General features: G+C 33.9%; 1 protein-coding gene across 1 annotated transcript; it reads right to left on the bottom strand.

The window, feature by feature from the left end:
* Positions 1-718: 718 nt before the first annotated feature.
* On the bottom strand, positions 719-20,771 carry LOC113190318 (uncharacterized). Its single transcript, XM_026399536.2, has 7 exons — positions 20,639-20,771; positions 18,842-18,947; positions 18,618-18,734; positions 7,851-7,977; positions 7,035-7,130; positions 3,950-4,007; positions 719-3,496 (listed from the first exon to the last, which is right to left on the bottom strand). Exons 3-7 carry the CDS (start codon positions 18,630-18,632, stop codon positions 2,428-2,430), a joined length of 1,365 nt encoding a protein of 454 aa, XP_026255321.1. The 5' UTR covers positions 18,633-18,734; positions 18,842-18,947; positions 20,639-20,771; the 3' UTR covers positions 719-2,427.

Below are 20,771 nucleotides of genomic sequence, written 5' to 3'. Positions count from 1 at the left end.
CAAATTTCTGTCATTAGGTCATGTCAGATATAACACAGAGATGGTAACTTGTGATGGGATAGTGAGCAACCTATAAAACAGTATGGGGAAAACTGCTCATTGACTTGGAAGAAAATAAAGAAATGCTGTAGGAAAGGATCAATTAACAATACAATTCAATTTAGGCAAAGTTTATTTCATATATGTTTTTTACACTCCATCAGTAAATTTGTTTTGATTTTATGTCAATACAGCAAGTAAAAAACACATTTTTTTGAAAAAAAAAATACTTCTAAGCTTAGGTTTTAAACATATAAATATAATGCATAAAATAAATATACTGCACAAAAACATCCACCCACAAATTGCTGTTTACATCATTTCTGAATCACATTTCATGTATAAAAGTATACATTTACATTGGCTGCAATGTTTTCAGCTCTACATAACAGAAAACTTGTTTTGTAAAGTGCCAAGTAGTAAATGTCTTAGGTTCTGTGGGCCATATGGTCTGTCACAACTACTAAACTCTACTGGTGAAGGCAACCACAGGCAAGGAAAAACATAAAGAAATGGGTTTTTATTTGTATTAGTGTTATCAAAGTGCTCAATGGACACTGAAATTTGAATACCATATAATTTGCATGTGTCCCAAAGTATTCTGTAAGTTTCCTCAGCCATTTAGTAATAATAATAAAAAAAAAAACTTTTATCAGCTTGCACAAAAATGGGCAGTGGACCAGATCTGGAAGATGGGCTGTGGTTTGCCAACCACTGGCCTAGCCTAATCAGGATCTCTTCCAGAATCACTGGGAAAACAAACAACCAAACCAAACCAAGGCACTGGAAGCAATAAGGTGGGAGATGAGTGTTGGGTTGCCAACATTATTTTAATAGGATTATTCAAGAAATACACATTATAATTACTATAATATCTAATATATAGTTCTTGTGTCTCAGACACTATTCTAAGTGCTTTAAAATATTAACTCATTTCAACCTCAAAGCAATATTAAGATGTTACTATCACTACTTTTACATAAAAGAAACTGAGGCACAGGGAGGTGATTGACATGACCCCTTTGCTGGAATCTAGGCCTAGGCTAGTAGCTTAGCGTCCTCACTCTTAACTGTTATACCATGTTGCTTCTACTAGTGATAAAAAGGTTTGGGAGAACATTTAAGACTCTCATACAAAATACAAGCACAGATAATTACATACACTCTGCTAAAACACCAACAGTAAGATAATTATATTTCTTACATAGCACTATTTACTTCTATTATATAGAGTATAATACATGTTAGTGATGTCAGCTGCTTTAAAGGCAGCTCAGACTTTTGCTAAAAATAAATGTGCCCCTACTCCAAAATTTGGCTGACCATAAGACACTCAACATTTTACAAGAACATTTCAGCTTCATTTTAAAGTGTTAGTTCAGTAACAATGTCTATATAATTGTTACAAGTGCCAGGAAATGGTAGGAAAAGATGCACTAAGAAAAATAAAGAGTATTACACTACAATACATATCATAACAAGAATCACTGCTCTGCTCAGATAATGTGACACGTCCTCCTACACGTAACAGTTATTGAACTAAGGTTACATGTTTTTCTATGTACAATTACAGATGGGTTCTACTTGCATGTCCAACTTCTACAAGTTATGTTTTGTAGCAAAATCACATGCACACAAAAGTCCCACATACTAAAAGACCCTTCATGTGTGTTTAATGATGTTGTCTGATTACTCAATTTATTTTTGCTTTTTAAAAAGCTTCACATCTGTGGACATTTGCAGGTTTATTTAAAAAGAAAATCAAATCCCTTGGAATATTCATTTTTGCCTGCTTCCATCAGTAGAAATTATTTGAAATTTTGTTGAAAATCTCTCAAATATTTATAGAAATATTATTCAAATTATCAATGACATGACATTCATTGAAATATCTGTTCTTTAATAAAGGCTTCTATACCTGTTACAAACTTTGTAGTTATCTACCTTGAGTTCTCTAATAAGTGCAACTTGTGTAAAAAAGACTTATGAATACTCAGGATATTCATAGGAGTTTCTTATACATGTTAGCTTTGGATGTAAAGTGCTGACTGTTCTGTTAGAAAACATCTTGACATTTATTTACTTATAGGATTTCTCTTGTGTGATGATGTAAAATAAAATACAACTTCTGAAAGAAATATTTTTCTTCATATTTTATAGTTTGTAGAGTTTTGCCATCTATATTGTCTGATATTTAATAGTCTACTGGGTGGTAAAAATTTCTCCCTAATAAATTTATAGAATTTCTCTCCATGCATTTGCTGATATTCTTTGAGTAATGATTGTGGCTGAAATTTTTCCCTCATTGATGATACTCATGAGGTTTCTCTTGTGTAAATTATCTGATAACACTGAAGGATAAATTCAGACAGAAATTCTCAACTCATACTATTTGTCAGCTTTTCCCTTCCGTGTATGTGTCTTCTGATGTGCATTGAGTTGTGACTTCTGGATAAAGGTGTCCCCACATTCTTGACACTCATAGGGTTTCTCCCCTGTGTGCTTTCTCTGATGTATGGTAAAATGTGACTTCTGAGAAAAGGATTTCCCACATTCCTTGCATTCATAGGGTTTCTCTCCTGTATGAGTCCTTTGATGTAATCTGAGGACTGAATTCACAGAGAATGATTTACCACACTCTGTGCATTCATAGGGTTTCTCTCCTGTGTGTTTTCTTTGATGTTTAGTGAGGTCTGATTTATAGTAAAAGTTTTTACCACATTTATTACATTCAAAGGGTTTTTCCCCTGTATGAGTTCGCTGATGTACTGTGAGGGCTGACTTCTGGTAGAAGCATTTACCACATTCCTTACATTCATAAGGTTTTTCTCCTGTGTGAGTCCTCTGATGAGTTTTGAGGTGTGAATTTCTCGAAAAGAATTTCCCACATTCCTTACATTTATATGGTTTCTCCCCTGTGTGTGTTCTTTGATGTACTGTGAGGTGTGACTTCTGAGAAAAGTTTTTCCCACATTCCTTACACTCAAAAGGTTTTTCCCCTGTATGTGTTTTCTGATGTACCATGAGGTATGCCTTCACATAGAAGAACTTCCCACATTCAGTACACTCAAAGGGTTTCTCCCCTGTGTGTGTTTTCTGATGTTCTGTGAGGTGTGGTTTCTGATAGAAAGATTTTTCACACTGATTACATTCATAAGGTTTCTCCCCTGCATGGGTTCTCAGATGTCTACTAAGAGATGATAGGTGGTAGAAAATTTTCTTACATTCTTTACATTCATAGGTTTTATCTCTGGTGTGAATTTTCTGATGTTTTATGAGGTCTTCATTTATAGAGAAAGATTTCCCACATTTTTCACATTCATAGGATTTGTTCTTGTAATGTGTATGTCGATGCACTGTGAGGGCAGACTTTTGGCAGAAGGATTTTCCGCATATGTTACATTCATAAGTTTCCTCCTGGTTATGAGTTTTCTGATGTTTTGTGAGTTCTCCGATCCTAAATAGAAAGTTCCAAATTCATTAATAATAGGACATTTAATGTTTTTTTTTGTGCTATGTATTTTCTAAGTTGCTCTGAGGACTGACTTCTAGAGATGTTCCCATATTCTTTAGCTTCATAGGGTTTCTCCACTATAAACATTCTCTGACCTACACTGTGCTTTAACATTTCATAGACTGAATTTGCATAACATACATAAGGTTTCTTAACTGACTGCACTCTACTTTGTGTAATAAAACCTCGATTTTTGTATAATTCAGAACAAAGAAGATGACTTCAAAGTTTGAATAAGTTGATCTTGAGTAAGTTCTCCTGTGAAAAAGGACATTTCCATTTGAATTACTTTCTTTAAAATTCACTCCAGTATTTTCTCACATTTAGTGTTAACTAGTGCTATCTCATTTCTAGTACCCCCATCAAGACTTTCTTACAACACTTCTCTTGACTTGCCTTGAATTTCCAGCTTGACTTTTCTGGTACTTTGCCCCATGGTCATTCCATAGTTCTTCTACAAAGGAATCAAGATTTTAATACATTATTATGATTGTAGGGTTGATTCTATGTTTCAGGTCAATCTATCAAAATGAAAGCACTCTCAAATAGAAATTTATTCTATTCCTTTGTTTTAGAAAAACACAGAACAAACATTAAAAACTTCAGTAATAGACAGTGGGAAGAACATGATTACAAACCAAAATACCTTTGGCACATTTAAAACAAATATGACCTTAAAAACTTGGATGTAAAAATTAAGACAAAAACCAAAGAATATGGAACAGAGAACAAAAGATTTTTAAAATCATCCTGAACAAGAAGTGGGAATCACAGAGAACACTGTGAGTTCATTAAAGCCAATCCACCACAGTAATTTGGGTAAGAAAAATTGGTGGATAATTGTGTTTACTGGAATTATCAGAAAGAAGATAAAATTTGATGGAGAAGCTAACATTTGATGGAAGAGCATAACATATTCTATCCAGGTGCAGTAGCTCATGCTTGTAATTGTAGCAACTCAGGGGGCTGAGGCAGGAGATTTATAAGTTTGAAGCCAGCCTTAGAACCTTAGCAACAATCTGTCTCAAAATAAAAAAGGGCTGGGATGTAGCTCAGTGGCAAAGTACTCCTGGGCTCAATCCTCAGTGCAAAAAAAAGAAAGAAAGAAAGAAAGAAAATCCCCAGAAGCATAAGTCTTTATCCCCTCAAATTTAAATTTATATTACTATATTAGGATTCCTAGTTCAATAGTTCCTTCTTACCTGGAGGGGATATATTCCAAAACTCCAGTAATGCCTGAAACCACAGATAGTACTGAATGCGCTCGCTCGCTCTCTCTCTCTCTCTCTCTCTCTCTCTCTCTATATATATATATATATATATATATGCTCTCTCTCTCTCTCTCTCTCTATATATATATATATATATATATATTTAGTTTTTTCTATACATACATACATACATACCTATGATAGATACAACTTTTACCTTTCTACTTAGAAGAAGCACTTTAAGGCTTTATTTTGGCATATTTTCATTGTCAGCATCACTACTCTTGAACTTTGGGGCCATTATAAAATAAAATAAGGGTTACTTAACATAAATGCTATGATCCCTCAACAGTCTATCTGATGACTGAGATGGCTGCTGAGTGACTAATAAGGTAACATGTTATAGTACAGATATGCTAGATAGAGTTGATTCATATCTGGGCCAGACAGAGTGGAACTACACTAGATTTCATCACAGTACTCAGAATGACATATATTTTAAAACTATGAATTGTTTATTTCTGGAATTTTCTGTTTAATATTTTCAGACTGCAGATGACTGTGGGGAACTGAAAGGAAAGTGAAAGTGCAGATCAGGAGAAATATTGTAGTTAACAGACTATAAACTTATACTTTATTTCTTCCTTGTCTATCCATAATAATATAGCTGTCAATGCTAAGTGAATTTCTCAGATCATCAATGTTCTCATGGTTAGAAGTTTAAGCTTTCATTAGCAATAAAATTAGCTTAATTTTCACTAGGACAGGAAGATCCAGGAACATAGACATCCAAAAAGAAGGACTTTTTAAAAAGCAGAGGCATGCCATTCTGCAACAGGATGAATTTCCTTGTAGCATCATGGATTTTCAGTTCTGAACTTATCCTAGCCATCAAAATCCTGCATTTCCAAAGATAAGATTCAACTTGAGTTTTGAATTGTGCTTTCATAATCTTGGCTCCTTCATTTTTGCTTCTAATTTGCTACATGTTCCCTAAATATTAGGTTACTCAACATCATCCTAGAACCATTCTTCATATTTATTCATATTTAAAAAATAAAAGATTATGAGCAGAGGCTTGGGGTTGTAATTTCATGGCACCTGTGGGAAAAGTTATTTGATACTGAGTTGTGCAAAGTTAACTTGAATATGTATTAAATAAGAGTCTATGTATATAAAACATGTAAGAGAATGGTAAAGTGGAAATTAACATGTGATTGGGGGCTACAAGGAGAAATAAGTCGCAGTAGGCAAGAGAGGGCCAGACTTGTTCTTGACAGAAAATTAACATAAATGTATGCTCTAATAGTGAGTTAGTATTAGTTTACCATGACAGGCTAGTGGCAATAGAAGTCTGCTGCATTATACAATGGCCTTGAGAATTTAAATTAATAATTTGATTTTGACCTTAAGGAGTAGAATCAGTGGAACTATCTTGTAAGAAGGTAAAATATGAAACCAGAATAAAAATAGAACAGAGATTCTGTCAGCTTTAGGAGTTCTCAGCATAAAAATTCATGATTTATTCTTAAGAGTGGATAAGTCCTCGAAGTAGTTAGTGAAAAGAGCATACAGCAGAGAATAGAGATTGTCGGTTTCTTATAAATCATATTTCATTCTTTCAACAAATACCTTGTGAGCAACTAATATGTACCAAGCAATACATCAGTCAGAAGATAATGAAAAAGATTTAAGAAGCAGGATGGGATTCTCTTGGTGTTATAATACCCCAAATATGGTACTGAAGATTTTAGGAATAATCAACACTTTGTGTGAAGGGCAACCCTACATGAAAGAAAATGATGAACAACATAATGGTTTATAATTTGAGTTCAGAGTTTAAAGAGAGATGAGGAAGTTAAAACTGTTGCAATTGGTGCTAAAAATACATTTTTCAGTTTTTTTGTTTTCTTTGAAAAAATATAGCTCATATTTGTGAACACTTTCTAAGATTATAATCACATAATATGCAGGGAGGAAGTTACTGTATTCTAGAGAAAAGACAAAAATCTCAGTTAAGGTTAGATATAGTTTCAATTCTGAAAATATAGAAAATAGAAGTAAATCTATTTTAAAATATTTAGCAAATGAGGAATTTAAGTGGCGAGAACAGAAATTTGAGGTATGATTTAGATTTACTACATGTACAGATAAAGTGTTCTCAATCATTTCCAGAAGTCTACGGAATTTCGAGAAATTCCTGAAAAGTATTTCAAAAATAAAGAAGCATCAAACACCTGACTAATAATGGAATATAATTTCTAAGTTACCAGGACGATGCCGACGTGGAAATTCTACTTCCAATACCCATGGCTCTTTTCCTTGCTTCAATTTGAAGACCAGATTTGGCTTACTCACACGATAACCTATTAATGAAAAAAAATAAAGAAAATGATACAAATTGCTTGAAGTTTGTATGGATAAGAAAAATACAATTTCAGGAAAACAATGAAGTTCCACTTAGGCTTGTCAAATTTTAGATTCTTTCACTGGAGATGTAGGAACACTTATTCTGGTACCCAAAATGGATTAAGTTTGACCTCTGAAACAAAGCTAATATAATTCAACCCCATAAAGATCTTATATGTTCCAGAAACTGAGAGAAGAAATATAAATGACTGGGATTTATATATTGTTATAGTTTGGATGTGAAGTCTCCCCCAAAAGTTCACATATGAGACTATACAAGAAGGTCTGGAGAAGAAATTATTGGGTTATAGCCTTAATCTAATCAGAGAATTAATCCCTGATGGGATTTACTGAGTGGTAACTGGAGGCAAATAGAATGTGGCTAGAGGAAGTGGTTTATTGAGGGCATGGCTATGAAGTATATGTTTGTATATAGAAAGTGGAGGCCTCTCTCTCTCTGCCTTCTGATCACCACACTATTCCTTCCGCCACACTCTTCCACCATGATATTCAGCCTCACCTAGAGCCCCAAGGAATGCAGCCAGCTTCTATGGACTAAGACCTCTGAAAACATGAGCACTAAATAAACCTTTTCTCCTCTACAGTTGTTCTGGTTAGGTCCTTTTAGTCACAGCAGTGAAAAAGCTGAATAAAACATATGAGGAAGTTTTTCTCACCCACTGAGACCAGGTGATTGTAGTTCTCCAGCATGACATCCTTGTACAGGGTCCTCTGAGCAGGAGTCAGTAATTTCCACTCCTCCTTGGTGAATTCCACAGTAACATCCTTAAATGTCACTGGTCCCTGGAACAATATTTCAATTAAATCTGAGCTGACCAGAAAAGAATACCATTGAAAAGATACAGTAAGGGCTGGGGACAAGACTCAGTGGTAAAGCATTTGCTTTGCTTGCATGAAACTCTAGGTTTAATCCCTAGCACTGAGGAGGGAAAAAAAACATATTAAACTAGCTTTGTGTTGACTGTAGAATTTACTCTGGATAGTTATACTGCTAACTATATACAGTATTTTATACACAGATATATGTTCAATACACATTTACTGAGCTCCTACTCTGCCTGCAACTCTCCTGGAGGTATCAAAGATGAATAAAAGTAATTCTTTCTATTATCAAAGAACTGATATTTTGACATGAGGCAAAGATGTAAATGCTTAAAGGCAATATGTGTAGTGGGTGTATTGTCAAATATGATACAAGATACAAGATGGTTACAAATGGGGAAAGTTATTTGCATTTTGTATTGTCATGTTAGATTTTTTTAGATGGTCAACCTGATTTATGTACATTTTAAGAATAAACAATACATGATTGGAAAAAGCATGGGGCATAAGAAATGATGAAAGTTAAACTACAAAAAACACAGTATAATAGGAGAATAGGTTATAGGATGAAGATTAATTATGTTATAAATTCAAGTGACAGAACATAAAGAAATTATGTCTTTTGACCCATAGATTATATTTTTCATATATTTAATAGATTGCTTATTAATGTTACACCTATTAAAATAGGTTAACAAGTCTTAAATTTAAGGAATTTAAGGAATAAAATTTATATAAGAGAACAATATCTACATCACAGTATGTAGACTATCTTATACATCTTAGGGATGCTCACTCCTTCACTTTGTAGATGTAAATACAGACAATAGGAACCACTGAAGATACAGATGTAAGCGCTGGAGTTATAGCAGATAAGTAGTTTAGAAGAAAACTATAAATCAGAAGTAGCAAATGGCACATCACAAAGAGACAGATATAAGCAATAGGCATTTACATAAAGTAGCAGCAGCAGTAGCAGTAGTATGGCAAAATAGTATAATGTAACTGTAATTAGCTGGTAATTAATAGCTACTGGGAAGAAGACAGAGGATAGCTCCCAGATTATTATGATTTGGTGGCCAGAGTTAGGATGCTAATTTCTTTCATTTGTATTAAAAGAAACAATTTAAGGCTATAAAATTTCTTCTGATAAATGCTTTATTTATATTCCATAGGATCTGAAATGTATTTTCACTTGAACAATAACTTGGTTGGGCAGGCATAAATTCCTGATTCATACTTTTTTCTTAATTTCTTGAAAACGCTTTCTATTATTTTATGTTTATATAATTTGGTACTAAGAATTATGTCAATTTTATTTTCCTTCCTTGGAAAGTGATTTGTACTTTTCCCCCTTGAGACCAGAGAACTTTTTAATTACTTAAAAATACGTATGGGGGTTACCATTCTGAATCAATGCTTTGTGCTTTGTGGCATACAGAGGGTCTTTTCAATGAGTAGATTCAGTTCTTCTCTTTCTGGAAAGTTCCTTGAATTATAGTTTTTTTAAATTTATTTTTTAGTTGTAGTTGGACACAATATCTTTATTTTATTTACTTATTTATTTTTTTTAAAATGTGGTGCTGAGGATCGAACCCAGGGCCTCGAACACACTAGGCAAATGCTCTACTGCTGAGCCATAACCCCAGCCCCCCCTTGGATTATAGTTTAAAATTTTATTCTCTTTTGTTATTTGGTTTTTGTACCTTAGGGACTCTACTTTGTCTTTCTTTTACTTTTATTACTCAAATCTTCCTGATCCTCATTCATTTTGTTTCGCCCTAACTTTGATCTCTTGTCCATTCATTTATTTCATGTCATTTATTGTACCTTCATTCACTTCTTCTTCCTTGAGCATATTGTAACTTAACAGAAACCTTGAGTTTCTGTTCTGCTATATTTTTCCTAAGTTAATGAACCTACATTTTGTATTTACTTGCTTTTCCATTTCTATCATGAGTTTTTAATTTCTGGTTTGTAAGTTTCTTTACTGTCCCAAATTACTTAATACTGAAGATTTGTATTAACAGTTTTCTTCTATTTTGCTTTTGTTTTGGGAAATTCACAACAATTGAAAAAGTTAATTCACACTTTCTGCTTTCTTCTTATATTATTAATGCATGATTGTTGAGTAACTTCCTTTTTCATGATAAGTGACAATAAAAGTTAATTTTATGTTGGGTAGGAAAGAAGAAATTGTTGTCTACTCTTGGTTAAAATATCAGCAACTATTTGAAAATAATAAGTGAGTACTTTGTTTACTGTTATTCAAAAATAAACTCAAAGTTGTTGGTTTTTTTTGTTTTTTGTTTTGCGGGGGATGACTGGGGACTGAACTCAGGGGCACTCGACTACTGAGCCACATCCCAAGCCCTATTTTGTACTTTATTTAGAGAAAGGGTCTCACGGAGTTGCTTAGCACCTCGCTTTTGCTGAAGCTGGCTTTGAACTTGCAATCTTCCTGCCTCAGCCTCCTCCCAAGCCACCGGGATTACAGGTGTGCACCACTGCGCCTGGCCTACACAGACACTTTAAATCAACTCTTTGACGCATGCTCAAGGAAGTATAGAAAATTGTGGACAAAGAACTAAAGGAAACAAAGACTATGTATAAACAAGTAAAGAATATCAATAAAAAAAGTTTAAAAAGGGAAAGAAGTTACAGAGTTCAAAGGTAGAATAACTGAAATTAAAAATTCACTTGAGAGGGTCAACATCAGATTTGAGCAGGCAAAAGAAAGAGATCTACAAAAGTGAAGATTAGATGATTTATCCTGTTGTTGCAATTCTGGCTCAAAATAAAAATATCAATGTAAGTCATAAACATGAAAAAATTAAAAAAGAAAAATATCATCATCATCATCTCAATAGATACAGAAAAAGCTTTTCACAAATTTTTAAAATAATTATCATTCATGATTAAACCTCTGAACAAATTAGGTGAAAAAGATATTATAATTTGCTTTTCAGTTTCCTCCAAAGAACATGTAGTAAAGGCTTGCTCCCTAGGGTAACTGCATTGGAAACAGAGCCTTACTATTGGGTAGAACCTTAAGGAAGCAGGGTCTAGTAGGAGGTCTTTGGGGTCACTGGGACTATCCCTTTGAAGGTGACTGTGGGACCCTGGTCCCTTTCTCTTTCTTTTGCTTTCTGGCCATGAGAGCAGTTTTGCTCAATCATGTGCTCATGGCATGATGTGCTGCTTCAACACAGGTGTAAATGCAACAGGTTTCAACTGATCATGGACTGAAATCTCTAAAAGTGTGATCCCAAATAACCCTTTTCTCTTTATAAGGTATTTATTATAGTGACAGAAGCCAACTAATGCAGAAGGGATCTTCCTTAATCTAAAAAAGACATTTATATAAAATTTGTAGCTAGCACAACACTTACTGAATGACTAAATTCTTTATCCCTAATGACTGGAAAAAAATGTTTAATTTCAGTACTCTTACTTAATATCATATTAGAAATAATAGCACTGGCTAAAGAAAAGCATACAGATTACAAAGAGGAAAAATAAAACTGTTTCTGTTTTCAGATGACATTTACTTATGTGGACAGTCTCCAAGAATCTTTAAAACAAATTCTGGAACTAATCATTAAGCTTATTAAGGTCACAGACCAAATTTGTTTTTAAAAATCTATATTTCTATATGCTAGTAAAAACCAAGTAGAAATAAAAAAGCGAAATCAATATTATTTACAATAGCAACAAAAATGCAATACTTGAGTGTTAATCTAAACTTTTAGCATGGTCTATATCCAAAAACTACAAAACAACAAACAAAGAGGTCAAAGACCTAAATAAATGGGGTGTTAAATTGACTCTGAACCATGCCAACTCTTCTTAATATAATCTGTATATTTAATGTAATTCCAATCAAAATCTGAGAAGGCTTTTTTTTTTTGGTAGATGTCAATAGCTGATTCTAAAATATATAAGGAAAAGTAATGGAATTAAAATAGCTTTTGCAAAAAAACAAATTATGCGGATTCACACTATCTGATTTTAAGACTCGCTGCTATATTAAGGAAGATATTGCGCTAATAAAAAAGGATAAACACAAAGATCAATGCAATAAAAGAGTATTTTGATGTTTTAAAAGTCTGCTTAGTCTCTTGGTTTATGAGTCTTCCTTGATTTTTTAAAAAACATTATTATTTATTTTTGAAGTTCTGGGAATTGAACCCACAGCCTTGCACATGGTGAGCTATGTCCCTAGACCTTTCCTTAATTTTTATGACCTTGACAGTTTTGAAGAATACTACTCAAATGTTTTATGGAACGCCCCTCAAGTTGGATTTGCCTAAAGGTTGTCTCATGATTAGACTAAGATTTTAGGTTTAGGGGAAGAATAATAGAGAGCCCTTATCAAAATATAACAGGGGGTTCATAATATTACTAGTGACGTTAACTTGGCTTACTTTGTTAGGCTAGTGTTTACCATTTTTCTCCATTGTAAAGTAGCTACTTTTATTTTTCACATTCTATTTTTCGAAAGCAAATTAAAGTCCAGCCCATATGCAAGAAGAGAATGTGGTAATAAACTCCACTTCCTAGAGGGACAGTATCTATACATATCACATGGGGTTCTTCATAAAGATTTATCTCTTCTCATTATTTACCTATTTATTCATTTACTTATATCAACATGACCTGGTTTTTAAAAATGTTTTTAGTTAGAATATAATACTGCATACTTGTTTTGTTGCTCAAATTGCTTCAGCTTTGCCAATGAGGAGCTCTTATAGATTGGTTCTTGTGTCTATTTGACATGCCCCAATCATTTGTTTACTTTTATGTTATAGCATTTCCTTACTTTCTGATGGCACAAAATTCCCTTGGTTTATTTTGTATTTCCTTTGCTTCAGTCCTAGAATCAACCAGTTATCCAAGAAGTTCTAGTTCTTTTATTGAAAAATGGTATAAAAATATGGATGTGGGCACTAGGAATGCTCATTGCAACTGGGCGTCATTGCTCCTAGGTCTTCTTAGCACAGTTAGGAAATACATGTATGTATACTGACATACTTATATGCATGTATCTATAATTATTTTCAGAGCTATCTATATATATGAGCCAATATATTAAGATTATGCATAGATTACAAACACACATAGATACATAATATTACTTTTCAATAAATGGTACTGGAACATACAGAAATACATGTATAAAGGATAGTATCTAAAAATGAAACCAAGCCAATAATTCATATAAATATCACCTAAAAATCATGTAAAACTATAAAATTTTTAGAAAGAAAAAGGCTTTGTGACTTTTGGTTAAAGCAGGTATTTTAGACATGATACCAAAAGAAACTAAAAAAAGAAAAAATATGGAGCTTATCAAAATTAGCTCTTCAATGACACTGTTAAATAAATGAAGAGAAAACCCATAGATAATGATAAAATGTTTGAACATTTACAAGTCACTTATGTCCAGAACATAAAAAAAAACTCTCAAAACTCAACAAGAAAACAACATGTAAACCCACCAAAATATATTCAATATCATTAAACATTAGGGAAATTAAAATTAAAATATAATGGGATACTACTACTCAACCATCAGCATGACTTAAAAAAACTGACAATATTAAGTGCTAACAAGTAATGTGAAGCAAATGGATCTCTAATACATTGCAGCAGGAATACAAAATAGTATATCTATTCTGGGAAACGGAATTCTTATAAAGTTAAATTGGGCTGGGGATGTGGCTCAAGTGGTAGCGTGCTTGCCTGGCATGCATGGGGTGCTGGGTTCGATCTTCAACACCACATAAAAATAAAGATATTGTGTCCACCTAAAACTAGAAAATAAATATTTTTTTTAAAAAGTTAAAGATAATACCTGTAACCTAGAAAGCCCACTCCTAGTATTTACCCAAGAAAAATAAAATCTATGTTCACACGAAATTCACTACACAAGTATCTGAAAAAGCTCTGTTCACAATTGCCCCCCCCAAAAAGATGGAAACAAGTTTTCAACTAGTAAATCTATAAATGATGTATATCCATACAACTAAATCCCATTTAATAACAAAAAGGAACAAACTTTTGATATATTACAATATGATCAAATCTCAAATGCATTATGCTGAATGAAAGAAGTCAGTCTTTAAAAAATCAATTCAATATAAATTGAATTTATGTGATAGTCAGGGAAAGGAAAAATTATAAGAATTCAGAATAGATCAGTGATTGCTAGGAATTTGGATAAAAAGGCTACAAAGAGGGAATAAGGGAATTTTGAGGTTGTGGAACTGTCAGTAGCTTGAGTGTGGTGATGATTACATGCTTTTATGAATGTGTCAAAAGTCAATAAAATGTACAACCCCAAAGAGTATATTTTGCTGAGGTAAAAAATAACAACATAACAAAAAGTATAAATCATTTTATACCCACTAGGATAGCTATTCTTTAAAAACAACAAAATAACAACGTTGGTAAAGATTAGAGAAACTGGAACCCTGTGTGTTTTGGGTTAGAATGTAAAATGATGTAGCCACTATGGAAAACAGTATGACAGCTCCTCAAAAAATTACAAAATGATCCAGAAATTCCCTTTCTGGGTATATATCTTATAGAAATAAAAGCAGGGACTCAAATAGTATTTGTTCATCTATGTTCAAATCAGCATTATTTATAATAACCAAGAGGAAAAAGTAAACCAAGTGCTCATGAATGTATGAATGGATAAACATAATGTAGTTTATATAACCAATCTAATATTATTCCACTTTTAAAAAGAAGGAAATTTTGACACAGGCTACAACATGGATGAAACTTGAAGAATTACACTAAGTGAAATTAATCAGTCAGAGAAAGACAAATATTGTATGATTCACTTACACAAGATACCTACAGTAGTCAAATTCATACAGACAGAAAATAACATTAGTAATTAGTTGCCAGGGATTGGGAGAAGAGGGAACAGTATTGTTATGTAATAGGTTGTGAGATGGAAAAATTATGGAGATAAATGGTGGTAATTGGTAACTGTTAAGTAACAATGTGAAGGTATGTAATGCCACTGAACTAAACACTTGAAAAAGTTAAATGGTAAATTTTATGCGTCTTTAACCACAACTAAAAATAAAGACAAAACATACTAAATAGCTGTATAAAAGCATGAAAGGATAATAGTAACCAGGATTTGAGGGATAAGGATCTTGGAAAAATGGAAAATCCACTGAGATGAGCACTATTCCTCTGCTTAGAAATTTCAAGACATTTGTAAAGTTCAAAGCCACGGAAAAGAGAGTAGAAAAGCAGATTAGAGCTAGTATCTTTACACTAAGGATTTAAAACATTGGTTCTGAGTACAATGTAGAATATCAAAAGATAGACTGATCTCACCCTAACAATTAGAACAAGCCCTTTACCTAGGAAATCAAGGTTTCCAAAATTAATCAGAAAACTGAGAATCCAAAGATGAACAAAGGCAAAAATTCAGAAGATTAGAATATTTCAGAAAACAACTACTCATTTCTGGGGGATTTCTTTAAAATATTAGTAAATGTTTCAAGCAAAAATAACAAGTAAATACTTGTTAAAAATATATTACAAATGAACTAAAGAAAAAGGCCACAAAGAATGGGAAGAATAGGAACAGAATTATACTACTGAAATTTTACTTCACTGTTTATGAATAAACAGTATGTTATTTGAAGATATTACATAGGTTAACCAGGCATAGTATCATTTCCAGGTTAATCAAAAAATACAATAACACAAAAAGTAGAGCTTAAAGTCAATAAGTATAATACTCAAAACACAAATCCTCAAACCCAAAGAAGTACAAATAAGTTTCATTAGGATAAAGAAAAATCCACACATAAACACACAATGGTAAAATACATCTCGAAAGCAGTTAGCCCAAAACAGACAAATTTGCTTTAAAGATCTGACAAAGGGACAGGTATATTTTTAACAGCATCAGTAGCACAAGACTATTTATGCTTTTCAGTGTTTTCAAAGATAAGAACTACCAACGAAGAATTCTATACACAGTGCAAATAAACAAAACAGAACTTTCCACTAGCAAACCCTCCTCCAAAGTAAAAATAGTAAATATAAAGGATTTTTCAAAAGCAGAGAGTTGTACCAATAAAAGTAGAGAGATGCAAGGAGGAATACAAAAAAAGAGAAATCTACTCTGGCCAAAATGGCTATAGACAAACAGTTCAAGAACCTGCAACAAATAAAATTTTCAAGGAGTTGGTAATAACAATTGCACTTAAAAAAAAAAAAAAAAGCAGAGCTGGGTATGGTACCCCTGATCTCTAGTTCCAGCTACTTAAGGAGGCTGAAGCAGGAGAATCACCTGAGCTCAGGAATTTGAGACAAGGTTGGGCAACATAGTGAGACCCTATCTCAAACAAATGAAAAACCCCCACAGGAAACAGGCTCATTAACTGTTTTTATTGTCCCAGACTGACCACTGAGCAATTAATTGTACATCATAGGAAAACACATGTACTCCCCAATGAATTTTGGATAAGGAGGATTTCAAATAAAAGATAAAAATATATTCAGGATTTGCTGTAGCAGAACTGTAGGTCCTACTCTAGTTTTTAATTGGTTCTGTTGAATAGGTTGAATCTTAGCTTCCTTTTACTTACTTTCTCCTTTGTTTCTAGCAAGATGCCCAAAGATTGTGATTTTCAACTGGTTACAGGTAAAGTCCATACCAAAGTTTGTGATACGGTAGTATTAACATTTCAAAAAGTGACTTGAGGATTATGTGAGAAGAATATACTAATGCTTAGCAGAGGGCTGGATGTTTAATTGACAATTATGTTGTTTTATTTAAAGTAAATTTTTAAAAACCAATGAACTGATAACAGAATTCAGTATTAGTTTTTCCTGGTAATGGTGAGATCAAGACCATCAGTTGTAACCAGTAATATTCATTTCTTAAGCCCAACAGGGCTGATGTTAATTAATATTCCTTAAGTTGTACATATATATTGTACATTTTAAATGAACAAATAAAAACAACATTCAAAGTTCTACAGTCCACAAGGTCCTACATCTTCTAGCTTCTTCTACTTCTTTGATGTTACTTCTTGCCATTCTCTTCCAAAGTCACTTCTCTCTACCTATAATATCCTGATATGGTTTCTAGAACATGCCTCAGAATGACTGTATTTGCTGTTCCTCTATTTAATATGTTTTGCCATTAGATTTCTACATAGTTCCCTATCTCATTTAATTGAGGATTTACCACAAATACCACTTTTTAGAATGGTCTAATTAACTTTAAATCTAAAAAACTATGTGTCCTTTATTTCTTTGTATTGCTCTGTCCTCTCAAAGTACTTGACTCTCTCTCTGAGCATATGCTTCAGAAATGTTACTCAATTGTTTTTAGGCACTGTGGCACAAGCCTGCAACTCAGCTACTTGGACAGCTGAGGTAAGAGGATTGCAATTTTGAGGCCAGAGACCAGCCTGGGCAACTTAGTGAGCTGGAGATGTAGCTCAGGGGTAGAGCACCCTAATAACACTATATATATATATATATATATATATATATATATATATATATATATACACATATATATACATACATACACATACACATACATATACACACACACACTTATATATGTATTCTACTTTTGAAAATTTTTATTATACATTTGAAAAATTAAGTTAGTATCAGCACCAATATTATCAGAAGTCTTTTATATATTAGAAAGTTGTCCAATTCATGATTAAGATACAAGTTCTACAAAAATCTAATTTTTACCTTAAAGCCCAAATTTTAATATTGGCAAAAAGATACCTTGAAGTGACAGGCTCACTTCATCTACTTATTTATTTATTTATTTTAGTTGTAGTCGGAAACGATGCCTTTATTTTATTTATTTATTTTTTATGTGGTGCTGAGGATCGAACCCAGTGCCTATGCTAGGTAAGCAAGCGCTCTACCACTGAGCTACGACCCCAGCCCAACTTCATTCACTTTTGAGAATGTTTGTTAAATACCCAAGTGTAAATAACTATAGCTTTTTTTGCCATTTGTTCTTTCATGTAAAAAAGGTCTTCCATGAAAAGCATGTGCACAAATCAAATAATTGCACAAGGGCTTGTTATCCAGACCAGACAACTAACTAACTGTTCAGGATGCAGAAGCGCATTATTTTAACTTTCCATTTCATCACATGGAATATTAAAAATATATACACTTGAGGGTCAATATTTAATAAAATTAATAATTTTTACTATTTTATTAAGATTATCCTTAAGTAAATGGCAGGTTTTTACTTGGAGAAATACAATGATTATAAATTAGGTGTCCTTATCTTAATTCATGCCAATAGTAGATAGGCAGGAACCTATCACCATTGCTTTCATACCAGCAGTGCAATTAGCATCTTAGCACTAGAGTTTTGAATTTAAAGACCCCTTGAGAGGGTTTTAGGGTTCCCAGGGGTCTTAAGACCATACTTTGAGAGCAGTGTTTTCCTTGAAGATGATCTGTAACATAGCTCCCTTTCTAGTTAAATACCTGAGCTCTCTTAAAAACACATACACACATTAAACACACATACACAAAGTGAAACAAAGGCTAAATAAATGACTCACCTTGAACTTGTTCATTTTCTGCTGCTCTTGGGAAAGGGTAGAAACTATAAAGCCCGAGCAGGGAAAGTTGTAAGAGAAAAGTCATAAGAGACCATATGTTACAGCTCCAGGAATCTCCTGTGGGAAATTTCCATACAATATTTTAGTAAAATCTAAACCCCTGGAAAAATGTCCCTTTGACCCCTGAGAAGGAATAGGAAGTACCATGATGAAGTAGTACCCACCTGTCCATCGATGACTCTGACATAATCTTGATGAACCTGGGATATTTTTGAGTGAATCTAAACATTTCTTTCTTATTGGTTGCTTTGAAAATTATGTGTATGTTCACTGAATAACACAAAAGAATTGAAAACATAAATAATAAATAACAGATTAAATACAATGTATAATATATCCAAACATGGATCCCTATGTCTAGCATTACAGATGATGAATTGATATATTTATTGATATATAAAAGGTGTTTAGTTTACATTCATAACAATTTTTCCTGTTAATATTATAAATCCCACAATTATAAAGTTATTTCAGCGTTTTCAAAAATGAGATAGTTCTTCTCCTTAAATTAGTTTCTTTTGATATAGTGAATCTGGAGACTTCAGTTCTACCTTAGGCTTACTTTCAATGCTGCTACCTTTAATATAAGGAAAAATCAGGTAATCTTGAACAACCTCTCATGTGATTTTTAAAGTCTTTACCCAGGACCACAAATCTGGATAGTGCCCTGGATTTCACTGACCTTTCAAATTTAGGCTGGGTCTAGGGTAAAATTTAGTTCAGCCTTGATAAACTGACATGGCCCCTAATCTGCTGACACATAAATCTAGCTTCTTAAATAGCACTTTGGCTCCAAAATTCCCAGACACTTCATAGATGTAGCAAAGACAACAGTTGCCACAATCCTGTGGTCCTTTTCATAAGCAGCAGAAACAACTTCCAGCTACCCTACGCTTAAAAGATAATTATAAGCCCAGATACCACCAGCCATCAGAAGCATTATCACATCACATACATAATAAAAAGCATGGAAGAATCACAGTTGGTTGTTTTTTTTTTTTTTTTTAAGTCTGTCTCTACCATTTCCCCTCTAGAAATTAGCCTTTAGCCTTGATAGACTTTCCAAATTCTTAGAGAAATTTAAAATTGAAAGCTCAAACTCTGGTTTCAATTTATGCGCTTGCTGAGAACAATCAGGTTGGAGGATGTAGGAAGGGTCTTAACTGACTTTTTGAGCCAAGGGTTCTAAAGGAATCCCAAGAATTTTTGGAAATAGAACACTACATGGAGAGATGATGTTCAATACACTTCACAACTATACTCTGGTGGTGCTTAAGTACAACTGCTTGCTTAAATACAAACTAAGACTGGATTTTAATGTAGGAAAGAGCATTAACTACAGAGTAAAAACAGTGAGAGTTTAAATCCTACCTAATTCCGAGTAAACCAATTTATATCTCTGAACCTGTAATACTATAATCTATTAAAACGGAGGTGGTCACTGCCAATGATTAAAGGAGCCAATAATGAAAACAACAGCATGCCTTGTAATAAAAGCAGCTCACCTTTATTAATTCCTTATTATTTACATCTACTGCCTTATTCAGGACAGCAAACGACCCTCAAGGGTGCTTTCATCATCATTTTACAGATGACTGAATCACCCTGAGATCAGCTCGCCCATCCAGCCGCACACCCTGGATCTGGGCCAAGCCTGGCTACAGCCAGCGTCGCAGAGGCGCTCGGACTCAGCGGGTCCAGCTCCACGTTACCCAGAGCCGCTCCCTCCGGGCGGCCCGGCCTGCTTTCCCCGCAGAGTGGGCCCTCCTGGGTTGCCCCTTACAGGTCGCGACAACAACTCTTGGAGAAGGTCGGCTGTGCAAAAGGCCGGCTTCCCTGCCAAGTCCCTCCCGCAGGCCCTGTAGGCTCTCGGCGCAGGCCGCGGCCTCCAGATTTTGACCCGGCAGTCGCAAAGTCTAGCTTCCCAGCTCCCGACCCGCCCACAGAGGCCTTCGACACACCTGCAAGGGATCTGTCTTCGATCCCAGGCCACTCTGAGCCCCGGCCCCTCCCTCAGCTGCGCTGCGGCGACCTGGTAGCTCCGGAGTCTTCAACCCCCTGCGGCGTGACACAAAGCCGCCCAGACAGAAAGGA

This window comes from Urocitellus parryii, chromosome 5 (genome assembly GCF_045843805.1).
Source record: "Urocitellus parryii isolate mUroPar1 chromosome 5, mUroPar1.hap1, whole genome shotgun sequence".
Taxonomy (NCBI): domain Eukaryota; kingdom Metazoa; phylum Chordata; class Mammalia; order Rodentia; family Sciuridae; genus Urocitellus; species Urocitellus parryii.
The sequence above is the reverse complement of the archived record's forward strand: the minus strand, read 5'-3'. Positions and strand labels throughout refer to the sequence as shown.